The sequence below is a fragment of the Salarias fasciatus genome, chromosome 5 (genome assembly GCF_902148845.1).
Source record: "Salarias fasciatus chromosome 5, fSalaFa1.1, whole genome shotgun sequence".
Lineage (NCBI taxonomy): Eukaryota > Metazoa > Chordata > Actinopteri > Blenniiformes > Blenniidae > Salarias > Salarias fasciatus.
The window spans coordinates 6151811-6177561 of NC_043749.1; the positions used below are offsets into that span (position 1 = coordinate 6151811).

The 25751-nt window shown below is 41.8% G+C and overlaps 1 protein-coding gene and 7 non-coding genes across 9 annotated transcripts; 6 read left to right on the top strand and 2 right to left on the bottom strand.

The window, feature by feature from the left end:
• The first annotated feature begins 311 nt into the window (after window positions 1-311).
• On the top strand, window positions 312-384 carry trnaf-gaa (transfer RNA phenylalanine (anticodon GAA)). The gene has a single exon. It is a non-coding gene; the product is annotated as a tRNA-Phe (tRNA).
• Window positions 385-3947: 3563 nt separating this feature from the next.
• trnaf-gaa (transfer RNA phenylalanine (anticodon GAA)) lies at window positions 3948-4020 on the top strand. Its single transcript has one exon. It is a non-coding gene; the product is annotated as a tRNA-Phe (tRNA).
• A 1409-nt stretch (window positions 4021-5429) lies between these two features.
• trnaf-gaa (transfer RNA phenylalanine (anticodon GAA)) lies at window positions 5430-5502 on the top strand. Its single transcript has one exon. It is a non-coding gene; the product is annotated as a tRNA-Phe (tRNA).
• A 536-nt stretch (window positions 5503-6038) lies between these two features.
• On the bottom strand, window positions 6039-6111 carry trnaf-gaa (transfer RNA phenylalanine (anticodon GAA)). The gene has a single exon. It is a non-coding gene; the product is annotated as a tRNA-Phe (tRNA).
• Window positions 6112-9182: 3071 nt separating this feature from the next.
• Window positions 9183-9255, top strand: trnaf-gaa (transfer RNA phenylalanine (anticodon GAA)). Its single transcript has one exon. It is a non-coding gene; the product is annotated as a tRNA-Phe (tRNA).
• Window positions 9256-9578: 323 nt separating this feature from the next.
• On the top strand, window positions 9579-9651 carry trnaf-gaa (transfer RNA phenylalanine (anticodon GAA)). The gene has a single exon. It is a non-coding gene; the product is annotated as a tRNA-Phe (tRNA).
• Window positions 9652-14132: 4481 nt separating this feature from the next.
• trnaf-gaa (transfer RNA phenylalanine (anticodon GAA)) lies at window positions 14133-14205 on the bottom strand. Its single transcript has one exon. It is a non-coding gene; the product is annotated as a tRNA-Phe (tRNA).
• A 6330-nt stretch (window positions 14206-20535) lies between these two features.
• Window positions 20536-25051, top strand: LOC115388250 (ras-related protein rab7). 2 transcript variants are annotated; one of them, XM_030091289.1, is made up of 6 exons: window positions 20536-20871; window positions 22650-22712; window positions 22868-22994; window positions 23764-23982; window positions 24086-24214; window positions 24306-25051. In XM_030091289.1, exons 2-6 carry the CDS (start codon window positions 22660-22662, stop codon window positions 24399-24401), a joined length of 624 nt encoding a protein of 207 aa, XP_029947149.1. In that variant the 5' UTR covers window positions 20536-20871; window positions 22650-22659; the 3' UTR covers window positions 24402-25051. The 2 variants fall into 2 exon arrangements, with proteins under 2 accessions (XP_029947149.1, XP_029947148.1); XM_030091288.1 differs by having other exon boundaries at window positions 20537-20867.
• The last annotated feature ends 700 nt before the right edge of the window (window positions 25052-25751 follow it).

Genomic DNA, 25751 nt, shown 5'->3' on the forward strand with positions numbered 1-25751 from the left:
GACTTGGAGCGGTGTGTCGGGGAAGTGTGGTGCAGCAAAGAAAAGGCCGCCGCGCCGCTCAACGACAGAAACGATGACGCTTCATTCAGTCATGCGTGATGACGTCATTACGTACAGCAGCGCGCAGTGCCGCTGAAGTTGTCTGAAAATAGGAAGCAGACAACAGCAGCGCCAATAAATTCTCTTGTAACGTTTCATTTTATCTGATACATAAATAGTAACGAGTCTTGTATATATTTCTTCTTATGTATGAAAATTGAAATTATCGTATTTATAAATTGTTTCGTGTAGCCATGGCAACGCGTGTGTGTGCCGAAATAGCTCAGTTGGGAGAGCGTTAGACTGAAGATCTAAAGGTCCCTGGTTCGATCCCGGGTTTCGGCAGACGGGGAATGATATTTTAGTCTGAGCCCTGAATGGTTTTCATATCTTTTACACACAGTTTTGTATCCCTTTTAGAAACATTTTATAAGTCACACATATAGGATCCGTGACCTTCCAGCCATTCGGTTTACATTTTGATTTCCAAAAAAGGGGAAAACAACCTGATTTGATATAAGAAGACAAAAAACAGGAGCGAGTTTGTCTCTCGTTTCTCATTTGGACTTTTGGAAATTGGCCAAATGGAAAATGAGCTTTTATTTCAACAATGCCACAGACTTTAGAACACTATGGGCACTGATGGGACTAACTGTGTTAAAATAAACGTCATTACTAATGGCGTTACTATTCTTTATTTATTATAGCGCATAATTTAATTTATTACTTTTCCCAGTGTTACAACGCTGTTACAAGGGTTCCATTTCCATAATTCACCGCTTTCATCTTTGGTTTTTTCCTCCGCCAGAGTTCAGCTGAGCCAGTGGAGCGTGAAGTTTGTGTACTGAAGGATGAAGGAAACATATTGCTGCATAGCCAGTACATGGAAAGCAAACTAAGTGCACCAGCTACACCGTCCATCTTTTATATACAGTCAATGGCAGGTTTGGAAAGTAACAGATTATATGTAACGGCATTATGTATTTAGAATACAAAATAAGAGTATTCCCTTGCAGTTCTCCAAAAAAGGAATTACTTGTAGGAATGACCAGAAGTGTGGAGTCACATGACTTGGACTCAAGCCAGACTTGAGTCATGAATTTGATAACTTTTGACTCAACTTGAAATTTTTTTTTTAAGACTTGTAACTTGATTTGGACTTGACCAGCAAAGACTCAGGACTTCACTTGGACTTCAGTCCTTTGACTCAAAATGACTTGTTGCTTTCACCCATACACAGATTAAAAAAGACGGTCACAATGTACTTCTCTAACAAACAAAATCTCAGTGCTTTCCCAAATATTTATGTGGACAATTATATGATTAAAAATGATGATGAAGTCAAGTATCTGGGAGTTACTTTGGACCCCACATTATCATTTAAGAAGCACGTTAAAAAGCTCTGTCAGGTTTTAAAATGTAATGTTGCTAACTTTCGCCAGATTAGGAGCTCACTATCGTTGGAAGCAGCAAAATCATGCAATGATAATTTCACTTATCCTGTACTGCGTGTCGTCCTGGTTTCAAGCCAAAGCAGCCCTTAACCCTATAAGATCATTACATAATCAGGCTCTTAAAATTCTCTACAAAAAATCTCGGCGTTACCACCATTGCAATATATTAGACAAGTACAAAATCCTGAGCTTTGACAATCTGATCAGATACTCTGATATCCGCCTGGTGCATAAAATCCTGCATGACGCCGTCCCACCCCCTCTGAAGACTTTTGTGCAGCGACGGTCTCAATTAACCACCAGAGCGCCAAGGTCTGTTTCGAGGGGTGATTGTAATGTTCCTAAAAGAAAGTGTGCTTTTGCCCGATCGGCCTCTTCCTATAAAGCCATCAAAGAGTGGAATGGCCTCCCCAACCATCTCAAGAACATGGCGGACTTTCACAGTTTTTCGAGGGCCATCAAAGACTGGCTCTTGGAGCGCCAGTCCTGTGCACACTGGAGTACCAGACGGGTATTCGGCCATCAGGTGATACCCTTGTGGGTAGCACCGGATGGCCATCAGATTATCAGATGATCTGTGTAATAACACTGCCACATGTACATCTGTACCACTTGGGTATGCAGCTATCGGGTGCTACCTTCGTGGGTACCCCCGGTAGCTATTGCACTATTGTCTTTGACGCACTAATACAAGATCAAGCACTTTACTTACATTTTGCACTTTTGGAAATTGCTGCTGTTTTACTTTTTACTTTTTTACTTATTTTACTTGATGCAACTATTTTATGCACTGAAAACTGAATATTTTGCACTTTTGTATAATTGAATTTAACCTGTATTGTCTTTTATTTCTACATATGTTAAATGTCCAGGACTGCAGATGGAAAGTAGCTTTGTGGTAAATCTGGAGCAGCCATCTTTTTAATGTAACTGCACATTGTCCTTCAAATAAATAAACAAACAAACAAACAAGAAAAGTATGTTAACGAATGCTCTGCAGCGCTCTCTCTCTCTGAGAATATGTGTGTTTGATGTGCACGTGCATGCACGACACGGTGGAGGATAGAGTTGAGAGGATAGAGGATGCATGAGTGTAGATTGTAGAAATATTAATGTCTATATTACATAAAAATCACCACTTACAATAACAGAAAATACACAACCCCGTTCATGTATTTGTGATGTTTCACTCTCTCAGACACACACACACACACACACACACACACACACACACACACACACACACACACACACACACACACACACACACACACACACACAATGAGTTTGTTTTAATGAATATAGATTTTAAAAGCAGTGTAGAACTTGCAACTTGACTTGAGACTTGTCTGTCTCGACTTCAGACTTGACTTGGGACTTGAGAGATTTGCTTGTGACTTGAAAATCAGTGACTTGGTCCCACATCTGGGGATTAATTTATGGCAGTGGTTCCCGAACAGTGTGCCGTGAGGCAAGTGCGTGTGTGTGCCCTTGGATTTTGTGACAATCACAGATTATTATTGCAAATATTTCATTCCAGTCCGAGTGAACAATAAAAGGACCAAATTGCGGTCAAAGTACGACAATTATTCAAGTCCGTCTTCCTGGTGTCCTACAGAAGCTCCTGATTTGGTTTAATAAGGTGACAGGTTCTTGCTTTGCATTTGCTTGTTTAGAATACATTACTTACCTTGAGTAATCCAAGGGAATACATTACAGATTACATTTTAGGACACATAATCATTAATCTGGAGGGGAAAACATTTTAAAAGTAACCTTCCCAACACTGGTTAATGGTCACAACAAATGTTGGAATGAGACTCATAAAAAAAATCTGACAAGGTTTTTTGTGAGGTTTTTCAGCATCTACCAGCAACAAAGGATGTGAGAGAAAGCTGGTCACCAGTTAATAGAAAAACCATCTCTTCTGAAACACCAGCTCTGCTCCAGTCTCCAGAAACTCCTCCTCTGTTAGTGTAGTGTAGTGTATGGACTTATTTATCCAAGCGCAGCTATACTCTCGCCCTCGAGTGGCTCACAGCGCTCTTCACAGTTATGTTGGAGCAGTGATACATGTTACCGTTGTTGTTGCAATCTGCCGTCCCGCAGTAAAGCCCGTGGAAGCTCCATCTCCGTCTTTTCATTATTATTTTAAAGTTGTTACAGACACAACAGCTAGCTCGCTGCTGCGTTCAGGTGACTGGAGCTCGCTGTGGAAAAGTGACAGAGATGTTGTCAGTCATTCAAATGGAGGCAGCATTGACAGCTCAGACTCATCATGCACACGGGAGACACATGATGAAAGTGTGGGCAATTTGCACATTCGAATGGCTCGCAGACATCTGTGAAAAGATTGTTGTTGTTCACTCAAAAGAGCTCTACAGATGATGGACCTGTTCGCAAATGACATGCCACTGATGCAAATGATGCAGTGGACTTTTTCATGTTTTCTGTGCCGAAATAGCTCAGTTGGGAGAGCGTTAGACTGAAGATCTAAAGGTCCCTGGTTCAATCCCGGGTTTCGGCAGCCTGCAGCCTTTTCACCCCAAGGATATATCAGTTCTTTCCCATTCAAGGTCAAAGGTCTGTGGAACAAATCCCAGCTCACAAAAGACAAATGAACAGTAGTTCTTTCCCTGGATAACTCAGCAGTTCATAGATAGGCACACCTCTGGACAATTCACGTGGAGAAGCTTAAATACAGGTTGAGTTTATCCATGTGAAATTTGCAATTGTAAGGTAAGGGTGGTACACTGACCGGTACTTGGTTCCTTTTAATTATCATTTCATTTCATGCCGAAATAGCTCAGTTGTTAGCAGCATTCGCTCTTTCACTAATGACCTCGTCAATGGGTTCTTTCTAACGAGACCAGTCCAATATGACAAGTGTGAAAACACCTTGACATACATTTGTCCCCAATCGAGGTGTTTGAGAGTGGGACGGATAATATCCCCCCTTGACCTTTGAGCTCTAGAAGCATCTTTCTGCTGATCAAAGTCTACGGGGGAGGCAGGTTTCATTTGAGAAGAGAAGAGTCCCTCCAGACATTTGGTAATGTATTGTTTATAGTGCTGTCAATTTTAATCGCGATTAATCCATTGAGGTCTGCCAATTGGGTCAAAGAAAAGAACTAGAGGATAATAGTGTTGTTTCCTGACATTGGGACTGATTTCTGAGGATTAGATTCTTCATTGCAATTAATCTCAACTTTAAAAAAGTTCATTGTTGACAGTTCTCCATGAATTAATCACGATTAATTGCGATCAATGCGATTAAATTGCGATCAATGCGATTAAAACTGACAGCACTAATTGTTTAGTTTGTACAACTTTGTGTCCTCTGACATTGTCAACTCGCGGAGAAGCACAGTGAAAAGTGACTTCGTAAATTATTCTGTGAATGGCATTAATACTGAAACAAACCCAACTTCACTTTAAGCTTGACCTGTAATTTTTATCATAAATGCATTAGTTTGTACATAAAAACCTTAGTGTGAACTCCATACAAGCACTTGTGATGCTTTTCACACAAGAGTTCCTAATTCATAACATCCAGACAACTTCTTTACAGTTGATGCTTTTCACACAAGAGTTCCTAATTCATAACATCCAGACAACTTCTTTACAGTATCCACAAAGAATTTATTAAGCTTACCAGCAATGACCTTTTGTAAAGTCCTTATCGCCGAACTTACTGTGGCCAATTCAGATACGTTTTCAAGGTTAATTGGTGATTCTAAATTGCACATGTAGGTGATTGTCAGATTGCTCCGCTGAACTTTCATTCTGCATTGTTCAATGACAAATGACAGAGTTGCCAAACATCAGGTCTCGGAGCATCACATGCGAACGCTGCCATCCTTTAAATCATCAAAGTTGACTGAGAGTATACGTCAAGACGTAGTGTGAGACAGTGGACTTTTTCATGTTTTCTGTGCCGAAATAGCTCAGTTGGAAGAGCGTTAGACTGAACATCTAAAGATCCCTGATTCGATCCCGGGTTTCTCCAGTCTGCCGCTGCTGCTTATGCAGTGTGATGATATTAGCCTAGGAGCTCCTAGTGGATAAAATAAATAATTCATAGCAATCACAGAAACAATTGCTATTGGCAGATATTGAAATTAGGCACGACGAAAGAAGTGAGTCTCTTAATAGAGGTAAATACATGGTATTACTAACTCTGCTGTCAAGTTAAGATGCTGACCTGCGACAGCACCTTGAATCAGCCACTTTTTTTATGGGGACATCAGGAGGGATTCAAAACGACCTCATAAAAGCCGTTGCTGAGGTGTTAAAATGATGCCATCAAGTTGCATTATTTTCTAAGCTAACCAGCAATGACCTTTGGTAAAGCCTCAGTCTTCTTACTTACTGTGAATAATTCAGAGAAGTATTCGAGGTTAGTTGGTGAATCTCAATTGCACGTGTGTTAATGTGAGATTGATCTGTTGAAGTTGTATTCTGTGTTGTCTCTGTGAACGGGCATAACTGGATTCTGAAAGACATGAACACCACTCAGGGTTCGGACCAAAACACAATCCCTTCTGCCGAAACCCGGGATCGAACCAGGGACCTTTAGATCTTCAGTCTAACGCTCTCCCAACTGAGCTATTTCGGCACAGAAAGCATGAAAAAGTCCGCTGTCTCACACTACGTCTAGAAGTATATGCTTAGTCAACTTGCTTGGCAACTGTGTCATTTGTCATTGAACAATGCAGAATGAAACTTCAGACATACCATACGTATGCATTTGTGCCGAAATCGCTCAGTTGGGAGAGCGTTACACAGAAGATCTGAAGGTCCCTGGTCCGTTCCGGGGTTTCGGCAGAGTTGAGTTTTTCGGCCCAAGGGTATGTCACTGCTTCGTCCTATTCAAGGTCACAGAACAATGAGACAAATCCCACTTCACAAAAGACAAGTCAACAGGAGTTTTCACCTGAGTGACTCATCAGTTCATCACAGACCACAGAGCGGCAATTTATGGTTACTATTTACCGAGAAAGCCATGCCTTTTGAGTTTACTAACGTTGGTGTAGCACTGCACACAGAGACTGGAAGCCTCACCAAGCGTGACATGCCTTTGAAAATCTACAGATGTGCCCGAGGTTCCACATCATTGGAGTCATTTCACTGCCATCTGAATTGATTCATTCCAGGTTTGTGCTAATATTTCTTGCATTTCTTCTAATAACAAATGTTTATTTATTTTTAATGGTAGGGCCAGGGGTTTTCACCCCTAAATTGGTTGTAAACTTGCTGATATGTGATGCGCACAAATTGTTAAAAGAAAAAAAAGTCTGATCAACTTAAAACTAGAGTTTGCAATCATGATGTTTTCTTTGGTCACACTGTTTCACCTTCTCTTATGTTACAGGAACCTCTTCTACATAACATCCTGTAATGTTCTTTTGTTTCAGGGAACAGTGCCAACAGCCTCAATTACTCAATTACTATTTGCTGGATGGGCTGAGTTGGTTGAATCAGGACCGGGCTGCTGCTGCTGCTGCTGTCTCAGCTGAATCTTCGAACCTGCGTTCAGACACTGAGGAGTTGGTTCACTGTGTCAACAGTAGCTACCAGAAGGTGTTTGGCAGGAAACTCGTTCCTTCATTTACAGAACCTGTAAAATATACAGGCATGTTCAAGTTTTAAATACTTTTATGTTTTTTCTCATTTTGTATGGTTTCTGTTTTTTTAACTGGTCTTGCTTTAATATTTCCTCAGGGGAACTCACTGGAGTCCAGTACTTGCTGAGGCAAAATAATGAGCCCCTGCTCGATATGGACCCAAAATCAAAAGAGACATAGCAGTTACTGGAGCAATTGGATGTGGCAGAACCTGTGGAGGAGGATGAAGGGTTTGAGGATTTGGGAGGAGGAGAAGTCACATTTGCAGACCTCCTCTCCCAGGAGTCTGTGCTTCCTCTCCAGCCTGCAGCTCCTGTGCCTCCCCTCCAGTCTCCTCTCCAACAAGCAGCTCCTGTGCCTCCTCTCCAGTCTCTCCAACCCACAGCAGGGTGCTCATCCCAGCAATATGTAAGTGATAATTTGCTAATTTCTCTTCTTACACCAGTAAATTTCTCCGCAAGCAACACAGACATCTCATACACTGCAATCAGTGTATAAATTTCTTTTTGTAACTAAAGCATAAATACTTGCAAAGAGATTGATGCTGCGGAGCCAATTTTTAATATCAGTTCTATTTTCCCAGGCTGTGGATCAACACCACATTCCAGGAATGGATCGTGTGGATGAACTGGCAGAGAACCTGGTTGAGCTTCGATCTGTGACAGTCCTGACACTGAACAACCAGCAGGCCTCCACCATTATAAACCTGTGGAAGTTGTATTCTGTGTTGTCTGTGAACGGGCACAACTGGATTCTGAAAGGCATGAACACCACTCAGGGTCCGGACCAAAACATCAGCCCCTTCTGGCGAAACCTGGGATTGAACCAGGGACCTTTAGATCTTCAATCTAACGCCAGGAACGCACTGGACGCAGAAGCACCACACGCGCTGCAAACAATGCCATGCCGGTGCTTGGCTGTTTGTATTGGAGGCGTATCTTCTGCCTACGCTCTCCGCACTGATCACACATCGACTGCATTCGGCTGGATCCGTCTGCTCTCGGTTTTCACATTCGTTCTCTGTCTCGCTCTGCCAGTATGGATGTGTGTGTTTTGGTGACCTGTGGAGAGACTTTTTCTCCTCCTGTCCTCTTTTTTTCTGCATCATGTGTGTGTGTGTGTGTGTGTGTGTGTGTGTGTGTGTGTGTGTGTCCATCTCTCTTGTGATTAGACCCAAGTGACAAATTATAGACGGACGAACAACACCGTCCGGAACTAATCGTCATTTAATTTATTTTATTTTGAAAATTGACCGTATTCTCTTGCCTTTTCTGTTTCCGACTTCCTGTCTGGTTCGATCTGCTTGATCCAGCTTGACAAATGGCACTCGCGGTTCACGTGAAAAATAGAACAAAGCGGAGGGGGCGCACTGCAGAGCGCGAGCCGCTCCCCTGCGTGTTGTGTGCGGGCAGTCAGATAGGTTAACATGGGAGGCGATCAGAAACTCCGTGAGCGGCGCTCCCGCGTTCAGTGCGTTCTCCCCGTAACGCTCTCCCAACCGAGCTATTTCTGCACTAAAAGCATAAAAAAGTCCATTGTCTCACAGTACATCTACAAGTATACTCCAAACTCTCGACTTTTGATCCTTCGATGTCGGCTCTTCCTATCATTGTGAAGCAGAATTCACCAAGCGTTGGATTGTTCACCCACTAATAGGGAACGTGAGCTGGGTTTAGACCGTCGTGAGACAGGTTAATTTTACCCTACTGATGATGTGTTGTTGCAATAGTAATCCACTTTTCACTTTTCACTGTGTTTCTCCGCAAGTTGGCAATGTCAGAGGACACATAGTTGGACGAACTAAACGCTACATTGCCAAATGATCAGCAGAAAGATGCTTCCAGAGCTCAAAGGTCAAGGGGGGATATTATCCCTCCCACTCTCAAACACCTCCACCAGGGACAAATGTATGTCAAGGTGTTTTCACACTTGTCATATTGGACTGGTTAGAAAGAACCCATTGACGAGTTCAATAGTGAAAGTGTGAATGCTGCCATTCTTGAACTGGTTGAAGGTGGCTTATACTCGCAGGTCTATTGTGTCACCATACGTATGCATTTGTGCCGAAATCGCTCAGTTGGGAGAGCGTTAGACTGAAGATCTGAAGGTCCCTGGTCCGATCCCGGGTTTCGGCAGAGTTGAGCTTTTAGGCCCAAGGGTATGTCACTGCCTTGTCCTATTGAAGGTCACAGAGCAATGAGACAAATCCCACTTCACAACAGGAGTCTTCACCTGAGTGGCTCACCAGATCATCACAGACCACAGATAGACACACCTATCGGCAATTCATGGTTACTATGTACCCCGAAAGCCATGTCTTTTGAGTTTGGTGCTGATGTTGGTTAAATTCTGCTGTTTCATGCGGCACAAACAGATTGTCCACTGGAAAAAATCAAGGTGAAGTGTATTTGCACACATACTCTGGAACAACTTGGTTGATAATTTGTTGTGTTTTTCTGCCGAAATAGCTCAGTTGGGAGAGCGTTAGACTGAAGATCTAAAGGTCCCTGGTTCGATCCCGGGTTTCGGCAGATTGGAGTACCTTTTCAACCTAATCCATTGCTAGCACTCAGCTCTCTTCAGGGTCAAAGGGCAAATCCCACTGAAGTGAAATTAAGGGTATTGCCATTGGTTTACAGCTCATCAGGTTGATGCAGGTCAAACACAGAGAGGCTCACACATTCACACATAGGGGCAGCATTCTTCTTGAAATAGGTACTAATGTTGGATATATTGATCATGGAAATCTTATGTAGGCCATGTTAAAAAAGGTTTCACAAATCCATGTTACATAAGGTCAAAGAATCACTTTATATGAATGCTTTGTTTCTATTGCACAACTCATTGATTGTTCCATATCTGACCTGTTGTGCTGAAATGTGGGGAAGAGTCTGTAAAACTTACATTGAATCACTTTTCCTTATACAGAAATGAGCCATTCGTGTGGAAAATGGAAGTGGATACAGAGATCACACAAATCCAATATTTAAACAATTGAAATCTTTAAACTTAATGAATTGGTGGAACTCAACCTCCTTAAAACTATTTATAAAGCTCAACAAAAAATATTACCAGACAATTTGCAAAACAGATTGAAAAAGAGAGAAAGTCAATATGAATTACGAGGAACCGAAGTGTTACCAGAGTCAAGAACTAAACCAAAAGAAAGATGTATCACAATCCAAGGAATCAGTCTATGGAACAATCTTGACAGTAAAATTAAAATGTCCATTTATAGTTTCAAGAAATGTTTAAAAGAACAATTATTAAAAAGATATGATACTACTGTATAATAAGATGATGATGATGATGATTGATTTTTATTTCGGACACAGCGGCGATCCATAGAAAAGAAATAATAAAATACAGAAGAGAGGAACACATATACACAACAAGACAGACATTCCAACATCAAGTGTTTACATACAAGCTAAAACGCCAATGCCTCCAGAGCCTTGAAGTGAACCTAACCGTACTCAGAGCAGGATTTACCAGTGCAGAAATAATGCCGTTTGATAAATTAGACATTCTACACATACAGCTGAACATCAGGTTCCTGAGTACAGCAGGACATGTAGGAACATCAGCACTCACAAACATTTGGTTTGCACTGCTCCCTCTGGGCACATTGAGCAGCATCCTCAGGCCATCATTATATGCCACCTTGAGTCTCTGCATGGAGCTCCTTTTGTAGTGCCGCCACAGGTGGGCAGTATACATTGGGGTACAGAAGGTTTTAAAAAGAGTTATCTTAAAGGTGCTGTAGGCAGGATTTTGCTAGTCAATGCTAATTTTTCTGTGTTTTCTTTGGATTAAATGTTAGAGTATCCATTGATAATCCTTTAGGAGTGTAGCATAATTGCACTACCGCGAGGGCGCAGCGTTTCCATCTGTCTCTGTTCTGAGCTGAAAAGGAATCTCGACAGCTCCAGGTATCTTTGACCAATCAGAAGAGCCCATGAGGCTCTAACCGTGATTGGTTGAGGGGCGTTCGTCGCACATTCTTGTGGGAGGGGCTTAACTTGCGTAAGGGCGTGATGTCAGAGAAAACAGGACAGGATTGGCTGTGCTGGGTTTCAAATCGCCATCTTAGATGGGTCAAATCGCCATCTTGCTTAGGTTACCCTAAGCAAGATGGCGGAGATGCGAAATCCTGCCTACAGCACCTTTAACAGGCAAAGAGCACATACTAAATTTTCTCTTCAGCATGTTAGCCTGTGCATACATCATACGGCATTGTCTTTGAATGTCCCTATCATCAGACAGGTCGTCACTCAAATAGTGTCCTAGATATTTAACTTCTTCACATGTTTTAAGGACAGTACCAGAAAGGGAGAAGACAGGGAAAGACAATTTATTGTCTTCCTTGCTTCTGACGATCATGATGTTACTTTTTTTTCCATTAGCTATATTTAAATATCAAAATCAGAGCCATATTGAGAGCATATTCTGAGTAGTTGCTGAAGGCCAGCACTGCATGGACACAGGACAACCAGATCATCTGCGTACATCAGGTGGTTCACAACAGCATCTCCAATCATACAGCCTATTCTACAACTGTTAAGTTGGTTTGATAACTCATCAATGTAGATATTAAAGAGAAATGGAGATAAAATACTCCCCTGCCTAACTCCATTGCATACATTAAAGGGGGCAGATGTAGAATCACCCCATTTCCCATACATTGTCTGGTGTGAGTACCAGAAAGTCAGAATTCTTATAAGTGACATGGGAACCCCTCTATTATGCAATTTATAGAACGATTTTTCATGATTCACACGATCGAAGGCCTTAGAGGCATCAATGAAACACATAAAAATCATGGAATTATGTCTGTTGTACAAATCCAGAATCTCTTTAAGAGCAAAGATACATGTGTCTGTGCCAGGTTTAGGTTTAAAACCAAACTGGTTATCAGAGGTCAGGTTAAACTGTTCCAGCCTATTCAATATAGTCCTCTCCAGGACCTTAGATAGGATACTGGTCAGGGCCAGAAATTATAATATTTTGATTTTGTGAAATGGTTATGTTTATAATCAAATCTTGATGTAAACTGTTGTTTTGTCAATTATTTTGTGTTGGTAGGGGCAGACATCATAAGTTTTACTTCTTTCTGCTCCTTTTCATTTTTTTAAAAAAAGAATGAAATAAACAATAAATGAATGAATGAATGAATCATGTAGTCATGAAATGTGATAGAATCATGATCATGTAATAGAAATTCATCATCCTGCATTAGGCTTCAGCAATTTCATTAGCTCCAAAAAGGCCTCATTTCTACTTAGCAGTACTGTGTGGCAAAGCATAACCAGGCACAAATCTGTTGCCTGTGTCTACTGTAGAGGGTACAGTTAAAATGGAGGCAGAGTTTTGAACGGCCGCGTCACGACGCAAGTATGTGACATTATTATGTGACGGTAAACTTGGAGCTCCCCTCCGGCTGTTGTGATCCTTCACTCTCTGCTAGAGGCTCCTCAGCGGCACTGCTCAGGCGTGAAACCGTGAACCTCCGTTCTCTGTGAAACATTTTGGAAACCGTTCTCGTTCCGAACAGCACTGTCTCCTCCTGTCCTGTTCAGGCTCCTTGAAGACATCGGAAATGTTGCTACTGCATGCACCACTGCCGTAGTACAGTGGCTCCCTTCTTGATTCGCGACCCCAAATTTAACATGTATTGGTCTCCATGTTATTAGTGGGCGTCGCTGGTGATCTACTGAGTGCATGTGCAAAAATGGTGTGAAAGCCCCCCCTTAAGGGAAGATTTAGCATGAAAATGAAAAATGAAGGTTGAATCCATGGAGTCAGGCAAATGAACACACTAAAAGTAATTTTTTTTTTTTTGTTTTCTGTCATTTTGATGGAGAAGGTCGTGACTTTTAATTTTCCTTTTCTGATTACAATGAAATATAATCTAAAATGACAGTTTCACAGTTTGGTCACTGAACATACCTCCTGGGAAGAGCAGTCTTCCAGTTACACTGACAGCTCCATCACACGATGTCTTATGAGCGCAAAATAGAGTGTTTACTTTCCATGTGCGTCTGAATGAGCAGAAAGACGCACTGGAGTGTCCCTCACTTTCTACTCACTCATAATGACAGAAAGTCTCCAGATCTCTCCATCATCATCCTAAAAATTCAGAATCAGATTGCAGGTGTTTGCATGAGTGTTTTTTTCAATACGATAGTGAATCTGTACACAGGGACACCATATGAAGCGGATGACTCAGTCTGTGACATGAGCTGAAGGCCTCTCTTCCACGTTCCAGGTTCTGATGTTTAGCTTTGTAGTCAGCAGTCTTCAGCCCCGAGCAGCATGTTTCAGAAAATGATTTTAAAAGTAAAAACTTCAAAAATTACAAATACCAATTTTCATTTATGAATACAGTTTCTTCATTGTGAGTTCACGAGCGGTCAGTCGTGTAACAACTGTCAGAAATACGTCATGCAGTCACATGTCACAGATATTATGTATGGAGAGAAGATAAACTGATTCCACAAACTGAATGCGTTTAACATCAGTTCAACTGAGAGACGCCAACATGGAGCGTAATCAGTGAGGCTGAAGTTAACTTCTCAATCACAGCTTCCTATTTGGAACTTCAGGGGAAAGATAAGGGATTTTTTTTTTCACATTTGGAGAAGCTATTTTTTCGTCCTCTGTCTACATTTTAACTGTACCCTCTACAGTAGACACAGGTAACAGATTTGCGCCTGGTGATGCTTTTCCATACCATACTGCTAAGCAGAAATGAGGCATTACTGGAGCTAATGAAATCCCTGAAGCCTAATGCAGGATGGTAAATGTCTTTACATGGTCAATATATACAGAATTATACCTTTTTCAATAAGCATGCATTTAAGGTTAATCAGCAACTCAGTTGCCTGTAGGTGAGAGCCTCTGTGTTTTTTCTGATGGGCTGTAAACCATGCGCACTATCCTCATGTTGTCATTTCAGTGGGATTTGCCCTTTGACCCTGAACTGGGATTAGGTTTAAAACATCCCCTTGTCTGCCGAAACCCGGGATCGAACCAGGGACCTTTAGATCTTCAGTCTAACGCTCTCCCAACTGAGCTATTTCGGCACACATGTGGCTAAAAATTCAATGGATTCATCACAGAGTGCATTGCAAGTATACATTTTTGTTGGCCCCTGTTCACAGGACACTTCACATGACAGCACACAGCTTTTGAGTTTTCGTTTCAGAAACATTTACACGGCAATGGCAGAAACACTTAAAATTGGGAACTGGAATTTGTTCCATTGCTCTTTCACAGTAGAAAAGAGACAGTGTAGAGACCCGATGTACCCTGGAACTGCAAAGTTTTTATAGCCTGCCAAAACCCAGGATTTAACCAGGGACCTTTAGATCGTCAGTCTAACGCGCTCTCAACTGAGCTATTTCAGCACAAATTGCTCATAAAATCCATTTGGATTGTGGCTCAGGACATTTGCAAGTACACTAATAAGTAATATTATGTCATATAATGTACTCCTACATACTACATATAACTCCTCCCCCTCCTCCTCTCTGGAGGGCGTCGTGCAGGTTGACAGTTTGGGAGACTTTAAGTGAGTTTAGACAGTTCAGGCGCTTTGCCATTGTGGCGCACACACAGTCACAAAATATGGATTGCTGCACTGCTGATTTGGCAACCTCAGGAACTCTCATATGATTGGGTCTGGAACCCAGAAGTGTGACAGTGCAGCCCCGCCCATCGGAGTTATTCTGTCCTGAAACTCTCATTTTGGAAGAAAAAAAACTTGATGAAGACATTTGTTGATGGAGATAACAGATTATTGAAAGGGAATTTTTCTTCAGTGACATATGAAAAATGGAAAGAGTAAATTTCTTACTTATTGTGCCTTTAAGCCCTCAGTTTGACAATGGCAGCGTTCACACATTCACTGATTGGCCTCATCATTGGGTTTATTGGAGGAAAGCAGTGGAATGCCTTTCAGGCTTTGCACAGATGCGTTTCTGCATACAAATTCTAATTGACAGCTATCTTACACTTTAAAAAATGCTCCCTATCCAAAATAATGTAATTTGAAATTAATTATGCGCATTTTAGTTTTTCCAAAATTATTTGGTGCCCCTAAGAAATCACTTCTGGTCCCCAAGTGGGGTCAGGACCCCAAGGTTGCGAATGGCTGCCGTAATTAATAGATCTATTGCACATGTGCGAGGAGATGGACTATATCAACAGTGGTGGCTAAACATCTGTGTACTTATCATTGTTAATGTGTATTGTTTTCTGCCTGCATATGTGTGTGTGTGTGAGGTGTCATTACTAAAACAACCAGCGCTAACTTGTGGCCTGATGTGAAACCTATAGAATTTCAGAATTTCAGTTGTCAGAATTTCATGTCAGCATCAGTTTGCTGTGTGAAAAGGAGTAAGATACCATTCAACCTGACTGCAGCCCTTCAGAAGCATTTCAAGAGCTTTACCTGGACAAATGTGTACAGATATTGATGAGAATCTTCATACTGCCCTATGTTGATTATTGGATCGTGGTTCTTTCTTTCTGCCAACCAAAGTTGCAACTTACACTGAAATATGTGTTTGATGAAATACATAAGTGTTAACTTTCTCAAGAAACTACATATTGTTATTAGAAGTAGACGTTAAAGAGGAAGAGAAAAACACAGAATACTCCTGATCTATGGAAAAAATGGGATAAAGACCTGTAATGCATACAATTTCTCATGAGAAAGAGAAATTACGAGACAAAAAAAAACAAACACTGGTAGTGATTCAGAGGAGGAGAGGTTATCAATAGACTGACAGTAACACACACTGGTGCAGGTGTGGACACTGTGTAGTGATGGACAGCGATGTGGAGTGTGTGTGTGTGTGTGTGAGTGTGTGTGTGAGTGTGTGTGTGTGTGTGTGTGTGTGTGTGTGTGTGTGTGTGTGTGTGTGTGTTCTCGTATTTCTATCCTTGTTGGGGCCAAATGTCCCCACAAGGATAGCAAAACGTGAAACGACGTGCCTTGTGGGGACCTTTTTCCGGTCCTAAGTAGGAGAAACAGTGTTTTCTTGACCATGTTGTTGTTACTGAAAAAAGTAAAAGTGCAAAAACATTTCTTTAGGGTTAGGCTTTGTTGTGGTGTGGGTTAGGGTTAGGGTAAGGGTCAGGGTTAGGGGCTAGACATGAATGGGAGTCAATGGACGGTCCCCACAAGGATAGAAATACAAGACTGTGCGTGTGTGTGTGTGTGTGTGTGTGTGTGTGTGTGTGTGTGTGTGTAGATACATAAAATACAAGGACTCATCCGTGCCGTCGGTTCAACCTGAAACACCCAACAACCCAGCTTCACAACCCTGAATCGAGACACAACACTTCCAGATGTTTTACTCTTAACACACACAGGACTGAGGGCTGAATCCTTGGTCTGACCAATAGCTAGCAGGTATATGATATATGTGGGGGTCGCCGTCGCACAAAGAGGAGACGGACACAGGAATAGAGTCGAGTGGGGTTTATTATCCACACACAAGTGGCAGCTGTCATTCCAGGAAGCAAGCCCCTGACAAACCGCTTCCGCCCTTTTAACCCCCACCATCAGTGTGCCACACCTCCCCATGTGACTAAACCCCGCCCCTTCTAACGTGAGGCAAAATCCTCTCTCAGCAGACACCTCAAGTACATATATTTAATGAATACAAAAGTACTTTGTAATTATGCTGATGACCTCCTGTTATTTACAGTATGTCTAACGCAGCTGCCTCCCTCCCCGTAGTTCTAGATATATTCGACAAATTTGGGCACGATGAAACGACGACAGCACAACTGTTCCTTCTATTGCTCAGGGTTTATTGATCTCAACACCCAGACCACAAACGTGAGAACTGAAACATACAAACATACAGAAATGGAAACTTAAACAGTAAACAAATATACACATTGCACAAAACATAAATAACTTTAAACCTTCAAAAACATAAGACACTATAACCCTTACACAGTGAAATGTTTCCTGAAATCATTATTTATAGAGTAAGTTGTTTGTCTGTGTCTGTTAAACCTTTGACTTGTCTATTTGCAGCGTGTGATCTTAAGCCCTTTAATTGCAATCACACAACCCATATTTACAACCTCAAACATGCACATCAAACCGACATTGCAACACAATACATTCACCCAAGCCTGTACATGAGAAACATGAGACACACCAGCACCCAGCTGCAAAGCATATTATACTACCACCGCTATAATGATCAACACAAACACCAAGCAAAACGGAAATATACACATCTCATTGGCTCATTAGTTCCGCTGTAAATACGCTCTCTGCCAGTAGAGGGAGGAACCGGAATTTAATTAAGTATAAACGTCATCAATGAACTGCGAATGCGACGCAGTTACACAGGCTATAAACTTAACCTCTACAAGAGTGAGCTTCTTCCTTTTAATTCTCTGGCTAAAAATATTCCACCATCCTTTTTCCCTTTCAAATATGCTACAGTTGGTTTTAAATATTTGGGGGTGCATATTACAGATTCGATCAATTGTCTTTTCCCCATAAAATTTCGCGCCCCGCTTAGAGAAGTGTTAATTAGACTTTGATAGATGGTCTGGTCTCCCACTATCCCTAGTAGGTCGTGTTAACTTAGTTAAAATGGTTGTTGTACCAAAGTTCCTGTATCTGTTTTTCACGTATCTCCATCCTTCTCAAAAAGATTTTTTTCAAATCACTCGATCAGCTCATTGGTTCTTTTCTATGGGGTAATAAAAATCCACGGATCAAAAGATCAGTGTTACAGCTTCCTAAACATCTTGGTGGTTTAGCGTTGCCCAATCTCTTGCACTACTACTGGTCATGTAATGTTCAGAAACTTTTGTACTGGATCAGCGACACATCAGATGAAGAGTGCCCTGCATGGGTTGATATGGAGTTGGCATCTTCCAAACTTTCTCTTAATTCCCTAGTCTGCTCCCAACTCCCGTTGACTGTCTCCAACTTTACCTCAAACCCAATGGTAAGTAACTCTATTAGAATCTGGATTCAAATTAGAAAAAACTGGGCCTCCACAGGGCCTCAGACCTTTCTCCTGTTGCAAATAATCACCTATTTCTTCCCTCTTGCACTGATTTAACCTTCCAGATCTGGTCTGAAAAAGGGATAACTAAATTTAAGGACCTTTACAACCAAGGGACCTTTATGTCTTTTTTAGAGCTCTCGGAGAAATTTGATTTGCCTAAGTCTCACCTATTTCGTTTTTTTTTTTTTTTTCAGATCCGACATTTCATTCAGAATCAGAACTCCAAATTCCCTAGTCACCCTCCAGAAACTCTAGTTGACTCACTGTTAACTCTCGATCCTGAACAAAAACGACTAGTTTCCAGCATTTATAACCTCCTCAGTTCTACTTCTGACAGTCCAACTACTGGCCCCAAGGCCTCATGGGAGCAGGAGCTTGGAATTACACTGCCTGAGGACTATTGGCAGCAAGTTTTACGGTTGGTTCACTCTTCGTCAATCTGTGCTAGGCATGGCCTTTTACAGTGTAAAGTTGTACACAAAACTCACTACAATAATTTGAGACTATCTCGGATTTACCCCAATGTAACTGATTCCTGCAATAGGTGTAAACAATCTCCAGCCGACCATTCCCACATGTTCTGGTCCTGTCCCAGGCTTGCCACATTCTGGTCTGAAATCTTCAGAATTCTCAGGGCAGCATATCTCTTACTATCTCCTCTGAAACTCTCTTGGCTTTGTTTGGAACCCCTCTGGAGCCTCTTGCTTTTAAAGTTATACAAACTGTTCTCGCCTTTACTACCCTACTAGCTAGGCGACTCATACTCCTCAACTGGAAAAACCCTCATCCGTGTAATGGCAGATGGATGAAGGAGGTGTTACTGTCCATCAGGCTTGAAAAGCTTAGATTTTCTCTTCATGGTTTCATGGTTCCCAAAATTTGTTTGAGAAGACTTGGAGACCTCTCTTAAATTACATTGAATCATTGACATCCATGCCTGATCGTGATGACTGAGCCCTCCCTTCATTTTATGTTTTATTTATTTATTTTAGTACTTATTTATTTCAATTAATTAATTAGATTTTTTAATTTAATTTAGCTATTTTTTGTTGTTTTTCTTTTGTTTTTGTATTTGTTGTATATTCTGTGTTGTTTACATTGGGACAATACACATTCATTGAGAACCTCTCTCCTTTGGGGTGGGGTAGGGGGTAGGTGGATGTTTAAAAGTATTGGAAAAAATGATATTCTGGAAGTTCTGTCCATCACACTGTATCATATGTTGTATTGAAATTGCTTCCAATAAAGATAGTTAATTTAAAAAAAAAAAGGACTGATCATCCTGCCCTAGCCAGGGACGGGATTTTTCTTTTTTTTGTTTTGTTTGCAAGAATTCTCTAAGACATTCTGTAAGTCACGCCGAATTGTGCCTCATACTTACCTTTATTAAGTCAAATTGTGTGTTGAAGGGAAATGTACTTTGTTTTGCGTGTTTTCAGTACCTGAAGACTGCACAGGGGGCAGAAACGTCGGGCGGCTTTCACTTTCATTTTTGCCATATTTGCGCTCCTTATTTCAATTTGTGCCTTATACCAGCCTTTTCCCCGTGATTTTTCTGATAATTCGGCCTGGTTCAATATGGCAAATAATGAGGAATGGACTGTGTTTTCACTGCTAAAAGCGCCGTGGCCTGTGTGCTTTTTTGACACTCAGCTGGAGCGCTGTGTGGAATGTTTGCTGGTGTTATGGAAGCAGTGCCCAGCCCTAAAATAAATAATATATATTAAAAGAAGTAACAAGCTTTTTGGGAAAATGTAAGGAGTAGAAAGTACCAACATTTGGATTCAAAATGTAGGGAGTAAAAGTAAAAAGTTGTCAGAAAAATAAATACTTCTAAAAGTAAAAAGTACCTGAAATTTTTAATTAGGTACAGTAACGAAGTATTTGTACTTCGTTACTTGCCGTCACTGTAAATGAATATTGTTTTTAAAACGTTGCTGTCTAAGTGCAAACGTGGGTTTTCACTTCACACATTATCTTTAACACACTGTCATGTGAGCGGGGCCTAATATTGAACCATGGAGGCGGGAATCTCAGTGTGAAGGCATGGATCAGAATCTGCGCAGTACTGAGAAAGCAATGTAGGAAATAGGAAAACTTTATTTACATGTAAGAGTATCTGTGTGTGTGTGTGTGTGTGTGTGTGTGTGTGTGTGTGTGTGTGTGTGTGTGTGTGTGTGTGTGTGTGTGTGTGTGTGTGTGTGCGTGCGTGCGTGCGTGCGTGCGTGCGTGCGTGTGTGTTGTGTTGTGTTGTGTTGTGTTGTGTTGTGTTGTGTTGTGTTGTGTTGTGTTGTTTTGATCCGTCTCGGGTTCTGTGCGTCAAGGCGTGTCCAGCGCGTGACGTCAGTCCTCGCGCACAGAAATTGTTTTGGAGGAAGTGAGCGGAGCTCGGCTGCTAACGCGTTAGCACGTTAGCTTGACAGGAAAAGCGAGCGTCAACGGGAGCTGGGCGAAACAGACCATCATACCAGACCACGGCTCGTCGGCAGTGGCAGTTTTGATTTGGATCAGAAGCGTGAACACGCAGGCTGGCCGTCCCGGCTAACTGAGCTGTCGACGCTCTGAACGCCTTGTTTTGTGAAGGCAGACATTTGGAGAAGCCTTTAGCTTTTTTAGCTAGCCTGCGCGTTAGCTGACCGAGGCTGAAGAAAAGTCCCACTTCTGATTTTTCGCCCCGAAGGATCGTCGTCCAGGTTGGTCAGTGGTGACATCAGCTTTAAATTTTACTTTCTTCTCGTATTAATAGTGGAACTGACTATAGAAGTCTCTCATTTTCCGAGTAAGCATCCATTTGGCCATTTGCTAACGAAATGTTAGCTGAAAATAAGAACTGTCTCCGGTTGTGGTAGCTAATGGTTTGACTTGTGGTCTCAAAAAAAAAGCGTCGTCTTGCTTTGCATGTCCAGGAATTGGTTTGCAATAATTGGCAGTACTACTTCAGATCCTGCGTTTTCTCAAATACATATTGCAGTGTTCATTGTACACTGCTAACCCTCGGCAAAATGTATTTTCGGAAGGTTCAAATACACTCATTCTACAATGTCTGACTTTCTGAAGTATATAAAAAGTGAGATGTTGACATTTTGATGCTCAGCTATGGGTTAATCAATGTGGGTTGGGAGCACAGCTACATAACCTACTGTGCTAATCGAGCTTGCCAAGTCATGGTTCCTTTAGTCCTGTGTTTTAAAACCATGTGATCAGTCCCTGACACAGTGTCATGGGGTACAGATTATGATAGCTGCGCCGATTAGCAATATGCTAGTTTTGCTTGAAGCTCTCTGGCTTGATCAATAAGTTAAATTAGCCAATGGAAGATGGGAGGTTTGTTCGTCTAATTTATTGCAGTTGGACTGTCTCGATCTTTGGGAGGAATACTTTAAAGCCCTCTGTTTACACATTTTGAACTTTGGACGTTACAGCTGTACGAGGAGGTTCTTATTACGCAGCACACTCTGCCAAAGTTAGAAATATTTGGTGGTGTGTTGAGCATGCGCAAGTACGAGTAAACAAATCCCCTACTATTTGATTTGCATGAACACATAGAACACATGCGTTGAACTCCAGTCCTCAGGTCTCTCTTGGTTGCAACACAGCTGATTGCAATGAGGGGCTGCTGTCTGGGCTGTTTCACAAGCTTGAGGAGGACATCAGCATGAGCCTCAGGTGTGCTGAAACAGAGAAACATCTAAAACATGCAGGATGCCAGCCTGTTTGACACCCCCGACATCTTGCATATGACTGAGACTTACTGACACTTGTGGTGATTTTTTTTGTTTTTTAAACATGCTTTATAATTTCCCCATGATGATAAACTGAATCTCTTTCGTTTGTGAAATGTTGGCCATTAGTAAACCCCTTCAGGTCTTGATGAAATGGTTCACGAGAAAATAAAATCCACTCTGATGATTACCACAGCTCTAGTGGTTTTGTAATTAGGGTCAGTTTCAGTTTGTTCTTGAGGTATTGGGAATGTGTTCAGATTATTGGCAGTTCAAATAAGGCTGCATTATGAATGTACTACAATAGTCTTTTTTGGGTGAAACAATGTAGTTTATTCTATGGAATGGTTTGTTGTTTAGCGTATCACAAAATCTGCATTATACAGCAGAATTCAACAAAGGAGATGTGATATAAATGGAAGATGCCTGCTCGGGTCGAACCCCTCCAACATTACATTGTGCAGAATATTCGTCAATTGTCAAGAATTGTATTAGGATACTTTATGGAACAATATAATGGAGCACACTGATGACGTTTGTTTTTGCTGTACAAAAGAAAAGCGAAGTATAGAAAGTGTTGCATTTGATGTTATTGCTTGACTGGAGAGTATTTGGAAACGCACACAAATGGTTTTATCTTTCTGTGAGATCTCTTGACCGATACAGTCAGGGTCATCATGAGTGCGATCCCAGTGAAAGTTTGTCTGTGGTCGGACCCCAATCATTTAATCTCTGTTGTCTTTGCCTTTACAGCTGCGGCACAATGACGTCAAGGAAGAAAGTACTACTCAAAGTCATCATCCTCGGAGACTCTGGGTAAGCTACACTGACCTGTCCCAGTAATGCTTTAAAGAAATCAGAGTGATGGTTCAGTGAAGGAAAAACCCGCCGTCAGCCTTCAAGAATTTCTCAATTCATCATAATGACTTTATTTCATACATGCAGTTTGTTCTGTGATCTTTCTTTTTCAGAGTTGGAAAGACGTCACTGATGAACCAGTATGTGAATAAGAAGTTCAGCAACCAGTACAAAGCCACAATAGGTGCTGATTTCCTGACAAAAGAAGTCATGGTGGATGACAGACTCGTGACGATGCAGGTATTTACAAGGCCCACGAGAAATTCACACAAACACATTGAAGTTGTAATAGCAATCACACACTTGTCAGGGTAAGTGAAGTGTTTTTATACAAAGAGAAACACCGTTTTTTACTCGATGAAATCTCAAATTTGTGTTGAAAGTTTCCAGTTTAAACGGAACATTTACGCTGCGACAGCGGAAACAATTAAAATATAGTTTTCCTGTAGGACCACTAGTGGGTGCTGTTGTTTTTGTAATGAAACCATACACACAGAAAACAATATACTGTAAACATTAACAATGGTGGACTTTCTCACGGGCAAACAGCAGGGTTTGATTGCTATTCTGGCTGGCTCACAACTCTAAAACTACCAAGACCCAGGAGAACATGGACTGGGAGTTACTGCACTCTGGAGTCCGCCATAGTTGATATTGTTCATCTTCTTGTGTATACAGAAGAACTGTTTACTCCAGCTGTGGTGCACATACACAGTAGCAGCATTTCCGCCGTATGCATGGAGTCGGAGCCAAGCGTCAAGTCATGTTTTCAGCACCGTTTTTGCATAACTGCCTGAAACAAAGTGAAAGTTTTGCGTTTCCACTTTAACATTGTGTAACATGACCTTGATCTTTCACAAGGTGTGATTGTTCATGTTGACATCATTTGGCCATTCATTAACCTCCAGGTTAATGTGCTGCTGCTGCTGGAGGTCCCTGTAACAACAAAGCATTAAAGTCTGGTTGACAGGGATCACATTTTGAGCTTTTCTTCCTTCTTGTCTGCCAGATTTGGGACACAGCAGGTCAGGAGAGGTTCCAGTCTTTAGGCGTGGCGTTCTACCGCGGAGCGGACTGCTGCGTCCTGGTTTTTGATGTGACTGCACCCAACACCTTCAAGACTCTGGACAGCTGGAGGGACGAGTTCCTGATCCAGGCCAGTCCACGAGATCCCGAGAACTTCCCCTTTGTGGTGCTGGGCAACAAGATCGACCTGGAGAACAGACAGGTGGGCCCAGCAGACGTTCTCACATGAACCGAGAGAGTGAATGGGGTGTATTTTAAAGCGACGCTGCCGCAGTCGTTCAGTGTTGATGTGCACCACGTTTCAGGTGACAACCAAGCGAGCCCAGGCCTGGTGTCAGAGCAAGAACAACATCCCGTACTTTGAAACCAGCGCAAAGGAGGCAATCAACGTGGAGCAGGCCTTTCAGACTATTGCACGCAACGCTCTTAAACAGGTAACAGCGACGCTGACAAGAACAAAAAAAAAAAAAAAAACCTGATCACGTTGAGTCTGTTGCTCACTCCACATCTTTCATTTGATTCCAGGAGACTGAAGTGGACGTATACAACGAGTTCCCCGAGCCGATAAAGCTGGACAAGAACGAGCGTGCCAAGCCATCAGCAGAAACCTGCAGCTGCTGAGAACTCTGTACATCTCCACGGGGGGGCTGCCGTGCCCCCCACCACCCTGTCTTGCCTTGTCTCTATATCCCCCCTACCTATCGCCCACTGTGTTATTTCCTGATGCCCAAACATACAAGCAGCATCCCACTCATAGAGTATACTACTACTACTACACACACACACACACACACACACACACACACACACACACACACACACACACACACACACACACACACACAGACATGCTGCAATCACCATGTTATGTATCCCAAAAAACTAAAAAAAAAATGAACACATTTTCTATTACAATATGAGTCTCTTAGCCCAAAGAACACTTAAGGAAACATGATGGCATTTCTGTGTACGATGCTTGTTACTTCCCAGTGTTTCCCCTCGTACTTCTTCATGGTGGCGGTGGTGGTTTCAGCTCATTTTGTCTATATGTGTTTGTGGTTAATGATTTAAGTTAAACCAACTTTTTTTTTTTTTTTTTCCAATGGAAGTCTCAGTAGCAGTGGTGGTTGTTTTTGTACTCCGTCGGCCCGCCACTGCTCCGTGAATACAAGAAACACTGCGCCCTACATTTTACTCATTTGCATTGTCTTTAATTAGTTTCACTTTAAAGAAAAAAAAAAGAACACTTGTCACTACCAATTCACTTTACCTCATGAAGTAAATTCTAATATTTAAGTGGGGTTTGTGTGTGTGAAGGTGCATGTATGGATCACATCAAAATGCTGCCCGCTGATTCTCGGTATTCAGCGTTCAATCTGACAAATCCATCAGAGGAAATGTGTACGGATTTGTTTTTCTTTTTTTTTTTTTTTTTTTGCACTTTGCTGTCATCCTTAGTAGCTGAAGGCTTGTTGAGACATGTCACTTCAGAGCAACAATAAACGTAATTGTGGCTCAGGTTGAGGGAATGGCGAGCGTACAGACTCGCCTCCTGTCGTGCAAGTGCTGTTCCTCTAACGGGGAGAATGAAGGTTCGTCTGATAGTCCATTGCTCTCGATATGGGAATGAACAAAAATCAACGCATCGTGTCAGTATAGCCAGATCGTCCAGGGGATGGATAGATATCACTCACAACCCAGTACTGTTGGCTGGTACAATTCTTTTTACTGTCAGCTATTGAAAGACTTTGTATATTTGCAAGCCTCGATCACGGTGTGGGGAAGGCAAAATGTTGTAAATCTCCATATCCGACTCTGCCAGTTGCTCTCGTTAGCAAATGATTTAAGTGCTTGACTTTTTTTTTTTCATTTTAACCGACCAGATCTTTAACTATCTGTTGGTATTATGTTAAAACTCTGAAATGCATTCTAGATTACAAGATAGCATACATACTGTAACTCTGATTAAAA

Coding starts and splice junctions, on each gene's coding strand:
- LOC115388250 (XM_030091289.1), top strand. CDS start 22,660: ATGACGTCAAGGAAGAAAGTACTACTCAAAGTCATCATCCTCGGAGAC. Junction 22,995..23,763: donor ACAGACTCGTGACGATGCAG/GTATTTACAAGG, acceptor CTTGTCTGCCAG/ATTTGGGACACAGCAGGTCA. Junction 23,983..24,085: donor TCGACCTGGAGAACAGACAG/GTGGGCCCAGCA, acceptor ACCACGTTTCAG/GTGACAACCAAGCGAGCCCA.